Here is a 15,953-nt window from a genome sequence, read left to right on the forward strand (position 1 = left end):
ACAGCACTATAATGATCATTTTAAACTGCTATATAATAATCTCTTAAACAGATCTATATCCATTTATGTTTTATAAATGTTTCTGCATTATTTTCTTTCAGAAAATTTTTAATTGTGGGATTATAGAACAAAATAATATAAACATTTCCTTGGTTTGGTTAAGTACCTATAAAACTGGATTATGCCAACTTGTTATGTAATAATAGATTAAAAAAAAAGTAAGCATAATCCAGCTACTCCATATTTAAAGTGTTATCTGACGATCTAACTGGCCATCAGAGTTCAAGCTTTTTATTCATTGTGTTATTTCCTCTTATACAATTGTCCACACATGTTCTTTGAGCATCTGTTTGGCGGCAGATGGCATTCTTATGCATTTGTATAGCTATGTTTTAATCTGTTATTTTAATTAACTTTTTAATGTTCTATAACTATTTTTTTGTTTTATAACTATTTTTAACATATAAATTTAAGGTTTTTTCTGTCCTTTGTCCTTGCTAAAACTGTTAAAAAGAAAAATGAGAACCTAAACATTTTCTAATAGTTTTTGTTTTAACTTTTTTTAATGTTTAAAAACCCTGAAGTACTGCATAACCAAAGAAGCTTAGAATTAAACTCAGATTCCTGCATTATCAAAGAATCACTGAATTGGAATCTAGAATTCTAAGTATTAGCAGTCATCAATGTACATATGATAACTTCTAATAAGACTCTTACTTCCTTGACTATTTGAGAAGAGATAATATTTACTGAAAAAAATTAAATTGAGACAATCCTTATCCTTCAAGCCTTCAGTATTTAGGTACTCCAAGAATCATGCAGTATCGTGCCATTCAACAGCAAGAGAGCAGGTCATGCAAATGCTTTTCTGGACAGCAGAGCACTCTTCTTGCCTCACTTCAAGAAAACACAAGTACAATTTTAAAAACAACTTCATCACATCAGGTTCTCCACACCAGCAATTTAAGTCTCAAAAAAAAACCCACTTAATCACACAGCAGTACCTATTTTAGCACTAAAGGAGACCAAGACGTAATTTGCTTCAAATATTGATTTAATCTTTGGGCTAACAATATGTTAGGTCTGGGCAACGAGGAGGTCACCATGACTCGAGCTGTGTAAAATGTGCCTCCCCTTCTAGACGTCACCTAACCCCCTTGCTTAAAAACCACCCGTACCAGGACCCAGCGGCGAGCTCGCAACTCCCTACCTGGAGTTCTGTGATCTCTGCCCAGGAGCACAGGAATAAACTCACTCACTCTAAAGTTTTTTGGTCTGCCTCTTCTCTCTTTCGCCTCCTAAACCTTATACAATATTCATCTCTAGTGTAAGATACTTGAAAGGGATTGCGAAGTAGTGAAGTATTTTCTTAAAAGTACCTATTAAGAGTGCTTTCTTTCGAGCTTCCGGAGAAGATGGCGGCTTAGTAAGACGCGCGGGTCTTAGTTCCTCCTCCAGAAAAGCAACTAAAGAAACAGAAACAATACGAAACAGCTCCCGGAGTCACGACAGAGACCAAAAAGACCGCGTACCCCATTCTGGAACGGCTGAACGGGCAGGGAGAATCCGCTGCGGTGAGATACCCGAGGGGCGCGCGTTTTCCTGGCTGGGGCAGCTGGCGACTGGGGTCCCCTCCACGCACGTGGCTCCCCGGTCTGACTGGGAACGTTGGATAGCGAGGCCCTCCCGCCACGCTTGGCATCTCGGGCCAGCTGGGCAATTTGGACCGGCAGTCCCCCAAGCCGCGGCGGCTGGCGACGCCCCCTCCACGCGCGGTTTCCCAAGCCGACTGCGAGATTCGGATTGGCAAGTTAAAGGAGCCACAGCATCTTTTACTGGTGGGCCCTGCAGACAGACGAGCGCCACCAACTGGGCAGGAAAAGAAAAACAGAGCCCAGAGATTTCACAGAAAAACCTTTCAACCAGCCGGGTCCCACACCCAGGGAAATCTGATCAAATGCCCAGACACCAGCAGAAAATAATGGATGACGCTCGGAAAATTGAAGATATGGCCCAGTCAAAGGAACAAACCAATAGTTCAAATGAGATACAGGAGCTGAGACAACTAATGCTGAATATACGAACAGAAATGGAAAAACTCTTCAAAAACCAAATCAATAAACTGAGGGAGGACATGAAGAAGACATGGGCTGAACAAAAAGAAGAAATAGAAAATCTGAAAAAACAAATCACAGAACTTATGGGAGTGAAGGACAAAGAAGAAAAAATGGAAAAAACAAGGGATACCTACAATGGTAGATCTAAAGAGACAGAAGCTACAATTAGTGAACTGGAGGATGGAACATCTGAATTCCAAAAAGAAACAGAAACTATAGGGAAAAGAATGGAAAAACTTGAGCAGGGAATCAGGGAACTGAATGACAATATGAAGCGCACAAATATACGTGTTGTGGGTGTCCCAGAAGGAGAAGAGAAGGGAAAAGGAGGAGAAAAACTAATGGAAGAAATTATCACTGAAAATTTCCCAACTCTTACGAAAGACCTACATTTACAGATCCAAGAAGTGCAGCGCACCCCAGAGAGAACAGACCCAAATAGGCGTTCTCCAAGACACTTACTAGTTAGAATGTCAGAGGTCAAAGAGAAAGAGAGGATCTTGAAAGCAGCAAGAGAAAAACAATCTGTCACATACAAGGGAAACCCAATAAGACTATGTGTAGATTTCTCAGCAGAAACCATGGAAGCTAGAAGACAGTGGGATGATATATTTAAATTACTAAAAGAGAAAAACTGCCAACCAAGACTTCTATATCCAGCAAAATTGTCCTTCAGAAATGAAGGAGAAATTAAAACATTTATAGACAGAATTTGTGACCAAGAGACCAGCTCTGCAAGAAATACTAAAGGGAGCACTAGAGTCAGATACTAAAAGACAGAAGAGAGAGGTATGGAGTAAAGTGTAGAAAGAAGGAAAATCAGATATGATATATATAATACAAAAGCCAAAATGGTAGAGGAAAATATTATCCAAACAGTACTAACACTAAAAGTTAATGGACTGAATTTTCCAATCAAAAGACATAGAATGGCAGAATGGATTACGACCCAGCAATACCACTGCTAGGTATCTACTCAAAGGACTTAAGGGCAAAGACACAGACGGACATTTGCACACCAGTGTTTATAGCAGCATTATCTACAATTGCAAAGAGATGGAAACAGCCAAAATGTCCATCAACAGACGAGTGGCTAAACAAACTGTGGCATATACCTACGATGGAATATTATGCAGCTTTAAGACAGACTAAACTTATGAAGCATGTAATAACATGGATGGACCTAAAGAACATTATGCTGAGTGAGTCTAGCCAAAAACTGAAGGACAAATACTGTATGGTCCCACTGATGTGAACCGACATTCGAGAATCAGCTTGGAATATATCATTGGTAACAGAGACCAGCAGGAGTTAGAAACAGGGTAAGATAATGGGTAATTGGAGCTGAAGGGATACAGACTGTGCAACAGGACTAGATACAAAAACTCAAAAATGGACAGCACAATAATACCTAAGTGTAATGTAACTATGTTGGAACACTGAATGAAGCTGCACCTGAAATACAGTTGTTTGTTTGTTTGTATCTTTTGTTTTTTTTTCCTTTTTATATATATATATATTTTTAGTATTATTATTTTAATTCTCTTCTCTATATTAACATTCTATATCTTTTTCTGCTGTTTTGCTAGTTCTTTTCCTAAATCGATGCAAATGTACTAAGAAATGATGATCATACATCTATGTGATGATACTAAGAATTACTGAGTGCATGTGTAGAATGGAATGATTTCTAAATGTTGTGTTAATTTCTTTTCTTTTTTTTGATTAATAAAAAAAAATTTTAAAAAAAAGTGCTTTCTTTCAAAGGAAGAAAATATTCCCTCTTTTATAAAAGCTACTGTATAAGACAAACGCTGAGGAATACCAAGGTTTATACTGAGGAAACTGGGTTCAGGTTCATCAGAATCATCAATGATCTGTGCTAAATTAAAGAAATACACTTTTTATATAACAAATTTTGTCTGGTGGGAAAAATCATTATAGGTAAAAGACAACTACTTTAACTATCAATCCTTTTAAAGAAAGGAAGAAGCCATTGCTAGTGTGCCTGTCTGAGGGTATTATGTACCCCAGAAAAGTCACATTTTAATCCCAATCCAGCACTGCAGGCTGGAAAATTGATTAGATTATCTCACAGGGAGCGGTGCATCCATTCAGGTTCTCATTAGCTTACTGGAAACCTTTAAAAGAGGAAATATTTTAGAGATAGCCAGAAATGAGAAAAACAGAAGTACAGATGCCGATACTTGGAAAGCAAAGACAGATGTTTGGAGATGCTTGGAGCCCAACAGATGTCACTAGGAGATATTAAGCAAGCCAGAACCTGGAGAGAGCCAAGGGAAGCCAAGAGATGAAAGTCAGCCCCAGAGGAGCAAAGTGAGAAACCCCACAGGAACAGAGGCTGAAAGCAACAGAGCCCAAGAGCAAAGGACCAACATGCCTTCCCAGCTGACAGAGGTGTTCCAGACACATCGGCCTTTCTTGAATGAAGGTAATCTCTTGCTGGTGCCTTAATTTGGATGCTTTCACTTCCTTAGAACTGTAAACTTGCAACTTATTAAATATTCCTTTTTAAAAGCCATTTCAGTTCTGGTATATCGCTTTGCGGCAGCTTGCAAACCAACACAGCTGGTTTTAACACTAACACATTTTTTCAGTGGGATCAAACGAAAACCAGACATAAGTGACCACTTTATCATCTTAGTATTATTAATAGTACCTTATTTGACAATGGAAGCTTCATTTTTGAAAGTCATGTTAACCTAAAGATCCTTTTAATTCTAATGTTCACCAGAACTCTAGTTCAAGTAAACTTAACACATCTATCACATTGTTGAGGCCATCTTCTACCAAGAGTCATAGGACCTGAGAAGCAAAGCTGAAAAAATTCCATAAATAATTTTTGCATATTAATTTTCAGTTTAAACAAAAGTGAAGACATTCGAAAACTTTTCAAAAAAGTGAAATAATTACCTTTATAGGCAAAAACAAAAACGATTTCCAGACTTTTAAGAAAATCTCATTTTGCTCCATGCTGCTCTTATGAAGGATAAAAGGCAAGTTTCTGTGACAGATCATTTTCATAGTACCACAAAAATTACCGTTCATGATAAATTACTGTGTTGGGTCTGGAAGCAAATGAGTCTTGAATTAATTACGTTCAACTGTCAGGCCATACTGTATATCACTTCTCTTTCATAAATTATACTAAACAGATACCACTAATATTTTATGAAACATTTTGGTCTTCTTAATTAAAATCTTTCTAATTATATACTCCAGTAACCATGTTTCTTTAAGATGACTGTATAATGATATAGCTTTCACTAAGCAACTGTGTGATTGTGAAAATCTTGTTCTGATTCTCCTCTTACCTACCATATGGACAGATGAGTAAATTACAGATTAAAAATAAATAATAGGGGAACAAATATTAAAATAAATTGGGTAGAGGGAAATACTAATGGTCAATGAGAGGGAGGGGTAAGGGATATGTTAGGTATGAGTTTTTCCTTTTTATTTCTTTTTCTGGAGTAATGCAAATGTTCTAAGAAATGATCATGATGATGAATATACAACTATGTGATGAAAATAAATAAATAAATAAATAAAATATTGCAGGCCCCCATGTAATGCTCTAGAACTATTGTTTGCTATTTGGTTTTAAAGCTTAGTGTCTATACAAAAACTGTCATGGATAATACTAAATACGAATTAAAAGAAAACAGAATTTATTGCTTTTCCATTTGTTTTTGTCAAATAAACTCACCTTCATCTCTGACCCAACGGAATTACCATTTTCGTTAAAGCTCTGTATCTGACATGCAACAGATTAGCCTCAATCTTAACCAATCTATTACCTACATGTACATAAATTAAACATTACCAGCCATTCTACTTCTATGTAGGAAAGAAAGTATTAATCTATTAAACAACCAAGAAATGTTGCTATGTACTTGTCTTTTTAAAAAACCTACCACAAAAACCCATCATGATCTAGCCCTGGCATCACGGGGATCAACAATTCCATCCTGATCAAAACAAGGAAAAAGAGGGTAACTAATAAAGTATCAGTGGCAGAGGGAGTTCAAATAGAGTCAAGAGGCTACTCTGGAGATGGCTCTTAGGCAACCTACAGTTAAGCATTGCTACCTATCATAATCTGCCAACACCCAACCAGGTTCATCCCAGCCAGTCCTAAAGGTGTAACACCTATGGCAATACATAAGATTCCACAAGGGTTCCAGGCACTAGAGTAACTTTCCAGAAACCTACAACCTCCAGGTGATGGTGGAATTATACAGTGAAGACAGGATTTAACAAATGAATATGACTGCTGAATCATTAAATTGGTATGTCCTTTAGCCTCCAGTACCTTAGAGCAGCTAGAAGTAAAAACCTATAATTGTGGAATTGTAACCCATGTCAAACTCTGAAATATATTCTACAACTAATTGTGGTGCTGTGCTCTGAAACTTATTTTTTTGCATATCTTCTATTTTTCACAAAAAAGAAATTAAAAAAAAGTCAGTTGTGATGATAAAAAAATATTTTAGAGCAGCTAGAAGGAAAAATCTGAGATGATGGTATGGCAGCCCATGACAAACTCTCAGATCTGTCCTATAACTACTTATTGAACACTTTGTAAATTATTGCTTTTTTATTTCTTTGCTTTTTATATATGTTATACTATACAATAAAAAAGTTAAAAAAAAAATAACCTAACATGAAAAAGATTCGACTATTCTGGGTCTGTTTCCTCCCTTATCTGTAAAAAGGTAACTAGATTAATTGTTTTTTAAGGTTCTTTTCAACACTACATTTTTACTGCATTCTAAAGTACTTCTTTAAGAGTCAAAAAATGGACAGTGGGCACTACTGCTACTTTATAGGTTATGAGTGGCAGAGTAATAAACGCCACTTTATCACCACCAATACAAACATTCTAAAACCTTTTTTATCTACATTCTACTACAAGACCATCCTCCTGACTACCTAATCTGATGTAGTCAGATTACCTCAGATTCTGTTAAGAGGAACAAAGAACAAACTAACAAATCCCTATCCATCAAGATAAGAAAATGCTATTCAGACAGTGAAATAGTGAAAATAATGCATATAATAGATGCTTAAAAAATACTGGCTGAATGAATTTCAAAAACAAATGTACACTGTCACATATCTAATATGACACTCCATAATCCTTTTTTGAAATGGGCAGGCTCCAGGAATCAAACCCGGGTCTCCAGCTTGGCAAGCAAGAATTCTGCCACTGAGCCACTGTTGGCCACCCACTCCATAATCTTTGAACTATACTCTGTGACTCTGGCGAAGTAAAGAAGCTCTACTGTTTATGGTCCACAGGCAGTCTCCAGAAGAGTGGTTCTCCATCTTCTTTCAGTCCCAATACCAGAAGGATAAAAATTCCCATCTGTAGATATAACTGTGACTAAGGCAGAGTCGGGGTCAGGGAGTGCCAGAGCAACTGACCAGCTGGTCTAGCGTAGTTTAGAAAACATTATCCAGATTCATATAGACATCCCTGTGACTATCTTGTCCATCCATTCTTTTTTTTTTTGTATGAGCAGGCACCGGGAATCGAACCCAGGTCTCCGGCACAGCAGGCAAGAACTCTGCCACTGTGAGCCACCATTGCCCACCCTTGTCCATCCATTCTAAACCACAAAATCAATATATATTTAGGCAACCATAACTTTGTATTAGTGAGGAAATTTAAGCAGGTAATCTCAGCAGCCAGAGACCTCTCTACTTCAGTCTACCTACCACTGTGCTCCAGAAGCTGAAAGAAAGCTATTAAAAACAACAAAAAAGCAAAAAAGCAAAAAAAACCTTCCCCCTTCTTACTCCTAGTCCAGTTCAGACTCTAATTGTGTAGGAGAGTTCAGGTTGGGGGCTATTCAGACAAGGATGGTAATAAGAAATGGGAAAAGAAAAAATGAAAAAGTGGAAACGCGAAACAGGTCAAAAATAGAAAGAAAAGAGTTCTTTTTTTTTTAAAAGTGTTTCCCCTGTCACACATCTTTTCTTATCTTTCCTCAGCACCCTCAAAAAACACCACCACCCCATGGTAGCACAACATTGTGAACATAATTAACAACACTGAAATATGTATCTGAAGTGATTAAAAGGGGAAATGTTAGATTATATATACAGTAACAGAATGAAACGACAAAAAAAGAATCCATGGAACTACACAACACAATGAACGCTAAATTAAACCATGGACTGTATTTAATAATACAATTATAAAAATATGAATAATCAATTGTAACAAATATTCCACACCAATGCAAGGTGTGAATAATAGGGAGGTATATGGGAATCCCTTACTTTAAGCATGATTGCTCTGTAAACCCAGAACTTCTCTAATAAAGGAAAAAAAAAAGGTAGCAAAAGACACCACCATTACCTCAACCCAAACCCAGTGTCTCCTTGTTTTCCTAGTTCATTTCCTCCAAACTAAACAAAGGATACCCCACAGGTACTGAGAAACTTGACATACAATGAGGTAAGGAAAAGATCTGCTGCCAAAAAGAGGGTTGGAAACACCAAACTGGTGATGAAAATGTTATTCTATACATCCTTTCCTCCAATGCCCATCCTTCCCACAGCAGGAGCTTCCCCCTTGCCCTTTTTTTTTTTTTTTTTTTGGCAGACACAGCAGTCTTGGCTTTGATGGTGAAAACAAAGGGGTGGGGAAGATCTGTATACCTGAATGTTAGGATTGTTCACTCTTTTAGTGTTTCTTAATTAACTCAGCCCAAATCAACCATATTACTGCTTTAGCCAGGGAGAGCATAACTGTCTTTCCCACGCGCCCCCCCCCCCCCACTCTCACACACACACACTCACGTGTGTCTTACTCTGGATGCTACGAGGATGTAAAGGCATTTTATAAGGTGTAATGAACAATATAAACGTCAGTTATACTTTACGAAATGGAAGAATAATTAGTTTCCTCCTCCAGGATGAAGTGGAAGACAATAGTATGTTACACAAATAGAAAGTTTTCAACCAAATCAGAAGAAAAACATTTCATTTTACAGAATTCAGTTTGGTCCCAATTTCCCTACATCTTTCACAATTAACACTACCTCAGAATAGAGAAGAGGAGCTGTAAAGCAAGACTAGAACATTAGATTTGAAATTGATAAGCCTAGGAAATCTCAATTTTAGCCTTTGTAGTCAAGTCACTTTATCTTTCAGAGTCTCTGGTTTCTACCTATCACTGAGGATAATAACTGCCTCATAAGCTTTAAGAGAATTATGTATGTGAAAGCACGATGAAATAATTCTGTAACAAGCCTTCCCTATACTTATTTGTTCTCAACATTTAAATTACTTTTATGGAAACGAGCCAGCCTTTTTAATTACACACACAGACATTTGCATATACAAACATATTACCAACTTCATATAAGGATTTAATCTTGGTCCAATATTTTTCAGCTCCTCTAATTAGAAGGAAGCAGTGTGTTTTTTTCCACACATGTAACAAATGTTAAAACTAAATGAAGCCTCTGCATTTTATTTATAGTACTTGTAGAGCAATGGAAAACAGCATACCTAGTTAAAGAACTCCTTTGGAAAAAAAAGATCTGGCTATCAAACAACATTCTCCACAAGTTTGGTAAGACCTGAAAGCACAAAGCCAAAAGCCATTAAACCACTGCTGTAATCATATACTAAAATACTGTTTTCATGCACTGTAATTAACTCAAAAGCAAACTGACACTACTTCTATTCTATAGATGGAAATCATCAGGTCAGTTACACAGATGTAATAATTCTACTGACTATGGACTGTGCCTGAGTCAAAACCACATCTGCTCACCACAGATTTTTAAACACTCAACGAATTATGATTCACAAAATAACAAGGTTTACTGCACATACGATAACCTTGACTCTGCTATTAACCTTAATCCTTTTTTTTTTTTTTAAAAAAGTCTGGCTAGTTAATAACATAAAAAACCATATTCATCCTTGTCTATAAATACACTTGAATTCTCTCCATTTTTAATACCTATTACTGATAACTGTTGATGAGATACCATAATAATGGTCTCAGCATTTTCAAATCAAAATAATCTTTTATGGTATACTTTAATATTTAAGTTTTTAACAGTAAAATAAATTATGGTATATTCTCATGATGGAAAAGTATACAGCAATGAAAATAAATTAAGCTACAAGCAATAACATGGATGCATCTTATGAACATTTACTATTTAATTTGAAGTATTTTACTCAGATAAGAAATCTTCAGATGAATAAAAGGCAGGCATTTTGACTACCATCCTTTCTTATAATCAAAGTATCAACTATTCCCAATACTTCTAACAAGTATCTTTTCTTTTTCTTAAAAACTATTATTATAATAAAATTTTAATTCTCAAGATTAAAAAAATTCTGTCATTCCCCCACTACTTGGGACATGACTCCCAGAGGTATAAATCTCCCTGGCAATGTGGGACAGAAATCCCGGGATGAGCAGGGACCTGGCAACAAGAGATTGAGAAAACCTTGACCAAAAGGAGGAAGAGAGACTTGAGAAAAAATAAAGTTGTCAGTGGCTGGTTATCCTGGAGGTTATTCTTATGCATTATACTGACACCCCTTCTTAGTTTATGGTGTATTGGAGTGGTTGAAGGAAACTCTAGAGCTGTGTTTCAGAAGCTTTGTTTCTTGAGGATGACTATATAATGATGCAGTTTTTACACCATGACTGTGTGATTATGAAAACCTTGTAGCTGATGCTCCTATTCATCTAGGGTATGAGTAGATAAGTAAAATATATGGGCAAAAAAATAAACAAATAATGGGGGGGCAAAGGTTAAAATAAATTGGGTAGATGGAAATACTAGTGGTCAATGAGAAGGGTAAGGGGTATGGTATATATGAGGGTTTTTTTTTTTCCTTTTCCTTTTGGAGTGATATAAATGCTCAAAAAATATATCATAATGACAAATACACAACTACGTGATGATACTGTAAGCCACTGAAAGTACACCATGAATGAAATGTTTGTATGTTAAGTTTTATCACTAAGAATATTTTTAAAAAATCACTGTTTAGCAGGCAACCTTGTAGCCTTCTAAATAAGCACATATAGCTTTCACCCAGTGGTGCTACTGGCCATAAAATTATTATCAGTAAAGGGTGGGCAACGGTGGCTCACTGGCAGAATTCTCTTCTGCCATGCCAGAGACCCAGGTTCGATTCCCGGAGCCTGCCAATGCAAAAAAAAATTTTCAGTAAAAGAGATTTTTTGTTTTAGTAGAAATGCTGTATAAAACCATTTCAAGCTATGCATCCTAACTCATCCCACATACCTAAAAAGCTGCCTTCAAATTAATTACCTTGTAAAGTTGATATAGTTTCAAAAGTTGAAATATTTACAAGCTAAAAACAGCACAAAGGCTAGGTGATGAGAGCCCCCACCTCCACCCCCACAAAGAGTCATTCCATGGAAACATTTATGTAACACTTCAAATATTATTTTCATCCTTTTCGCTTTCAAAACTAAAATGTGGACAAGCTAACTGATCAAAGGAGACTTGAAAACAAGCTTACTTCACTGGTACCTTAGTTTTATAAAGATATGGAAAACAACATTTAGCAAATCCATCAAGCTTCCCTCACCCTACCTCAGCCATCCAGTTTTATCTTCCATGTCTCCAACACAAACCCTCAATTTCCATGGTACATCTCCTTACTGATTCCCACACCACAGTTGTCTCTCCAACTAGATTCAAAGCTCCCTGAGAATAGGAATGATTATTTTTCACTGTTTTGATTCCCCTCAAAAGAGTAAGCAATTGTGGATACCCAAGAGATGTTCAATACTTAAATACAAAGTACTATATAAAACAGAATTGTAAAGTCGCAGGAAATTAAAAGGGATTTTAGAATGCCTGTTCTAAGTATTTCATAGACAGGTAAATGAAGACCAACTGAAGCGGTTGTCCCAAGGTCAGTCTCAACTACTCACTCAGTAACAGAAACCGGACTTTTGGGTCCAAGTCTAACTTGCAGTTGGGTGGTCTTCAGATTATATCATCATTACCTCTCTTCCAATGTTTTCTACAGGAATAACTAGTCATCTAGTCCAATATTGACTTGCAAAGAGTTAGTACCAAACCCCTAAAGTCAGTAAAATCATTATATTACTCAGAAATTAAGACAGGGCAATATACATTAAATAATTTTTGAAAGCCTATTTCAAACCTTTTAAACAAATACCAACCTTATGTGACATAAAAGAAATGAGTCAAAAAGCAACAAAATATTCAGTACACTGCTAACCATTAAAATAAAGCTCCAACAGATGATGTGCCACCTCTAACTAGCAGTGCTTTGTTCAGGCTTGGAATAAACTAAATTTGATTCGCTTAAATTCCAATTATTCACAACATGGGTTCTGAGAAAGTCTGTCGTGGGAGCATATACATTAAACTCATGATCCTAATTTTCACATCAAACCACTAATGAGTCAGCATAACAGCTCTCTAATAACTTTTCACTAATACAAAATGCTAATATGACATTCCACAATTCTGTACTAAAATGAAATGCTGCAAAGTTAATTCTGAAAAGGGAAGTTTAAACTATTCAAAGTGGTGATCCTTTTCTAAACTTAAGAAAACGGAGTTACAAGACTTTTAAAAATACACACAGCTAACACGCGTACAATTAGGCAAACCGTTTCCCCAATCCCTAAGGACAAATAAAACAACTAGATAATATAAACTACAAAGTTTAGCGTTATTAAGTGGACTACACCCAACCCATTTTCAACGTCTTTGAAATTATCTAAATTCCAAGATGTGTTGAGAACACAGTTAAGATTCAATCCGCAGCTATTATTATTACTACTACTAGCACTAAAAAAATAAAATCGAATTAACTTTTTCAACAAAGAGCCACAATTCAAAACCTGCCGCTCTTCCAGTTTATTGCTCATTTTAAAAATGGCAAAATGCCAAGTATGTTAAACTTAGAGAAGGGTTTCACACAACCCAATTTGAGTCAGCATATAAATCACAGATTAAACCGAACCTGATTTCCAATCCAAAAGCTCCTTATGCAGTGTGACTCACCAAAGTCTTCCTTTCTTCCAACTGTAAAGAAGTATTTTATACTCCTCCCCATAATTATCACTTTGACCTTGGTATAAATTAGGTTACAGATTTAAAATTTCTTAAAAATGCACTTTAAATAAGTGTCTGGAGAACACCATTTGGTGAATGTAATCCAAACAACCTGGGATGGTACTAAAGCCCTGTGATCTTTAAGGTCCTAGATCTGGCCGACAAGCTTGCCTTTGGGGATTCTGTGGACAGCACAGCACCTGAGAATTAAGCTTAAGTACAAGTAAAATACTCCTTAACCACCTCACAGTAGAGGCCCAGGCCCCATTCCCAGGCCGCCATACCCAAGTCCCTCTACCCGGACCTTAAAATCGTCCAAGACCTCGACACACAGGGTCTCCGCTCCCCCAGCTACTGTGGTCCGGCTCCAAGGCCAAGAGGCTCAGAACCCCTAGTTTCTGGCGAACGGCGCCATTTTAAGCGGCGGCGGCGACCAATCCTTGGGCGGGAGACAGGGGGCGCCGGGTCCTCCGGAGCCGCCGCCGGGCCGCGCCGGGAGCCGGTCTGGGAGGAGCTGGGGGCCCGGGACGGCTGCCTCCGCCATGTTGCCCCCTCCCGGCGGCCGCCTCCTCCGTGGGCTCACCCCGCGGCGGTTCCCGAAGCTGAAGCCCAGCTTACCTTCTCGCAGAGGCTCTTGACCTGGGACTCCGACAGCTGCTTGCACTCGTTCAGCTGCTCGATCCACTGGTCCAGTTCCTTGGTGAACACCTTCTCGTCCATGATGCCACCCGCCCGAACCGGCTGCCCCTCCGCGCTACTCCCGCGCCACAGCCCGCACACGGGCCAACCGCACACACTGCCGCCGGTTCCCGGGATATTACTGGGGCTGTGTGCGGTTGCTCGACCCTAAAGCTGGTCTGCCGGCTCTTTCCGCACTGTCGGTCACTGGCCGCTACGCCTCCTCCCCTTCTCGCTCTAGCGCCGGGGCTCGGTTCTCTGTAATGGCGGCTGCCCGGCGTGGTGACGTCACGCCCGGCGTCAGACGCGGCGAGGTACGAAGGGGAAAAGGGCTGGGACCCGAGCTGCGCAACTGCAAATCGGACGCTGGCTGACCGCAAAAGCCCAGTGTGACGGTAACTAGGAACCAAGGCGCAGGCGCAAAGTCGCCGGCTGATAAGTGAGGCACCTTCGCTTTTAGGGCGTGGCCTCTCAGAGAGGGTGGGAGTGGGATGGAGTTCGGGGAGGCGGGGAAGAACCGAGTCTGAGCGAGCGCAGTGTTTGCAGAGGCGAGCAGGGCATTTTCCCGAGGTCTACGCCCCGCGAGGCGCCGGCGCCGAGTTCGGCGCAGGCGCAGTCCGTGTGGGAGGGGGGACTCCAGAGCTGCCTGAGTTTTCTCTTGCCGAGATCGGCTTGGTAATACGCCTCAGCGGTTTCCTTGGGAACTGGCGGGCAGATCACGGAAAGGAAATTGCGACCACTCCGCTGGCCCCTCCATGCTGCAACAGCGCGGGAATTGCGTGGAATTCCCGTATCTGTGGGGCCAGGGACCGGGCTGAGATGCAACCTGGTTGGAGTGAACCAGACTCTGGGCGCGGCCGGCAGCTGGTAATTGGGTCACTCGTAGGCGGAAGAAGGTGTACCTGCTGGGGGAGTGCCGCCCAGTGCACCCGAGTGCCCTAGCACACACCTGTCCCCGGGCCTGGGTGTCTCGTCAGGCGTGGTGGCGGGGCCAAGGCTTGGGCTTCTGCCCGGGACTTGGACACACCCCGCGTGGCCTTTCGCCCCAATTGTCCGCCTTCCTCCGATCCCAGTTTTCCCGCTCGCCCTTGCTGTTTCCCAGAGTGGGAGGCCGCGGGGATGGACGCGTCGGTTCCGACCGCTTCCGGATGGTGACAGACGCGGCGATGATCCTCGCTTTTCAGAAAGCCCGGATACCCTAAGACGGGACCCCAGTCTGATTGTGAATCTCTGTGAGGTTTGCGAAACGTGTTCACATTCCGATGTCCCAGAATTTACAGAAATATTTGGCCTTGGAGAGTGCCCACTATGTGCCAGATAACCAACCCTGCGGAGAGAGGGGTCATTCAAACAGTCAAGGGACGCTGCCCGGATGGAGCGTGCATTTTCCCAGCAGTACCGGCTTAAAATGGCTTGAGGAGAGACAGAAGAGGGCTTATGATGCCCCCAGAATCTGAGAGGTAGAAGCTTTGCAAAGGACACGTAGCCAGAAAGGGCAGCCGTCTCCTATCTTCTAGGCCCCCTGCCCCCAACACAGCCAGGCCCCACGCGAGCACGGCGCCTTGTACCGGGGGAGAGCGCTCTCAGCTCAAAGGGCATCCCGACCGACAGCCTGGGAAGAAGGCCTTGGAGTCCCGGATTAGCCAAAGGTGGGACTGAAAATCCTTCATCCAAGACAGTGTTTGGCAAGGCTAACTGGCTTGGCCATCCCAGGCTGGGAATTGCAATTCTGCTTTCCTGTCATGCCTCCCACTACTGCACCCAAAAGAGTCCCTTGAATCTCTGCAGAAAGCTTATCACATACTTACCAGACTGGGGAAAAGCCTTTTTAGACCAAATTCTGACCCTATTTTGCAGTTAACATCCTCCAAAAATAGTCACTTAAGACCAGGTGGAATGAATAAGGAAAAAAATCACCCGTGCCCATGATTAAAAGCCATGCCCAGCGTGCTGTCTCATCAGATCCCTCATCACTGCTCTCTTTCTCTGTGAGAACTGATCCTGTCTGATCGGCAAGAAGCAG

General features: G+C 40.2%; 1 protein-coding gene across 1 annotated transcript in view; it reads right to left on the minus strand.

The window, feature by feature from the left end:
* PPP2CA (protein phosphatase 2 catalytic subunit alpha) overlaps positions 1–14,334 on the minus strand; it is a 40,152-nt gene extending 25,818 nt beyond the window's left edge. The window contains exon 1 of the mRNA XM_077138456.1: positions 13,871–14,334. Within this exon, the coding sequence (XP_076994571.1) occupies positions 13,871–13,972 (102 nt within the window). The 5' untranslated portion in view covers positions 13,973–14,334. The remainder of the gene's footprint in view (positions 1–13,870) is intronic.
* Positions 14,335–15,953: the final 1,619 nt, after the last annotated feature.

This window comes from Tamandua tetradactyla, chromosome 20, assembly GCF_023851605.1.
Source record: "Tamandua tetradactyla isolate mTamTet1 chromosome 20, mTamTet1.pri, whole genome shotgun sequence".
Classification (NCBI taxonomy): domain Eukaryota; kingdom Metazoa; phylum Chordata; class Mammalia; order Pilosa; family Myrmecophagidae; genus Tamandua; species Tamandua tetradactyla.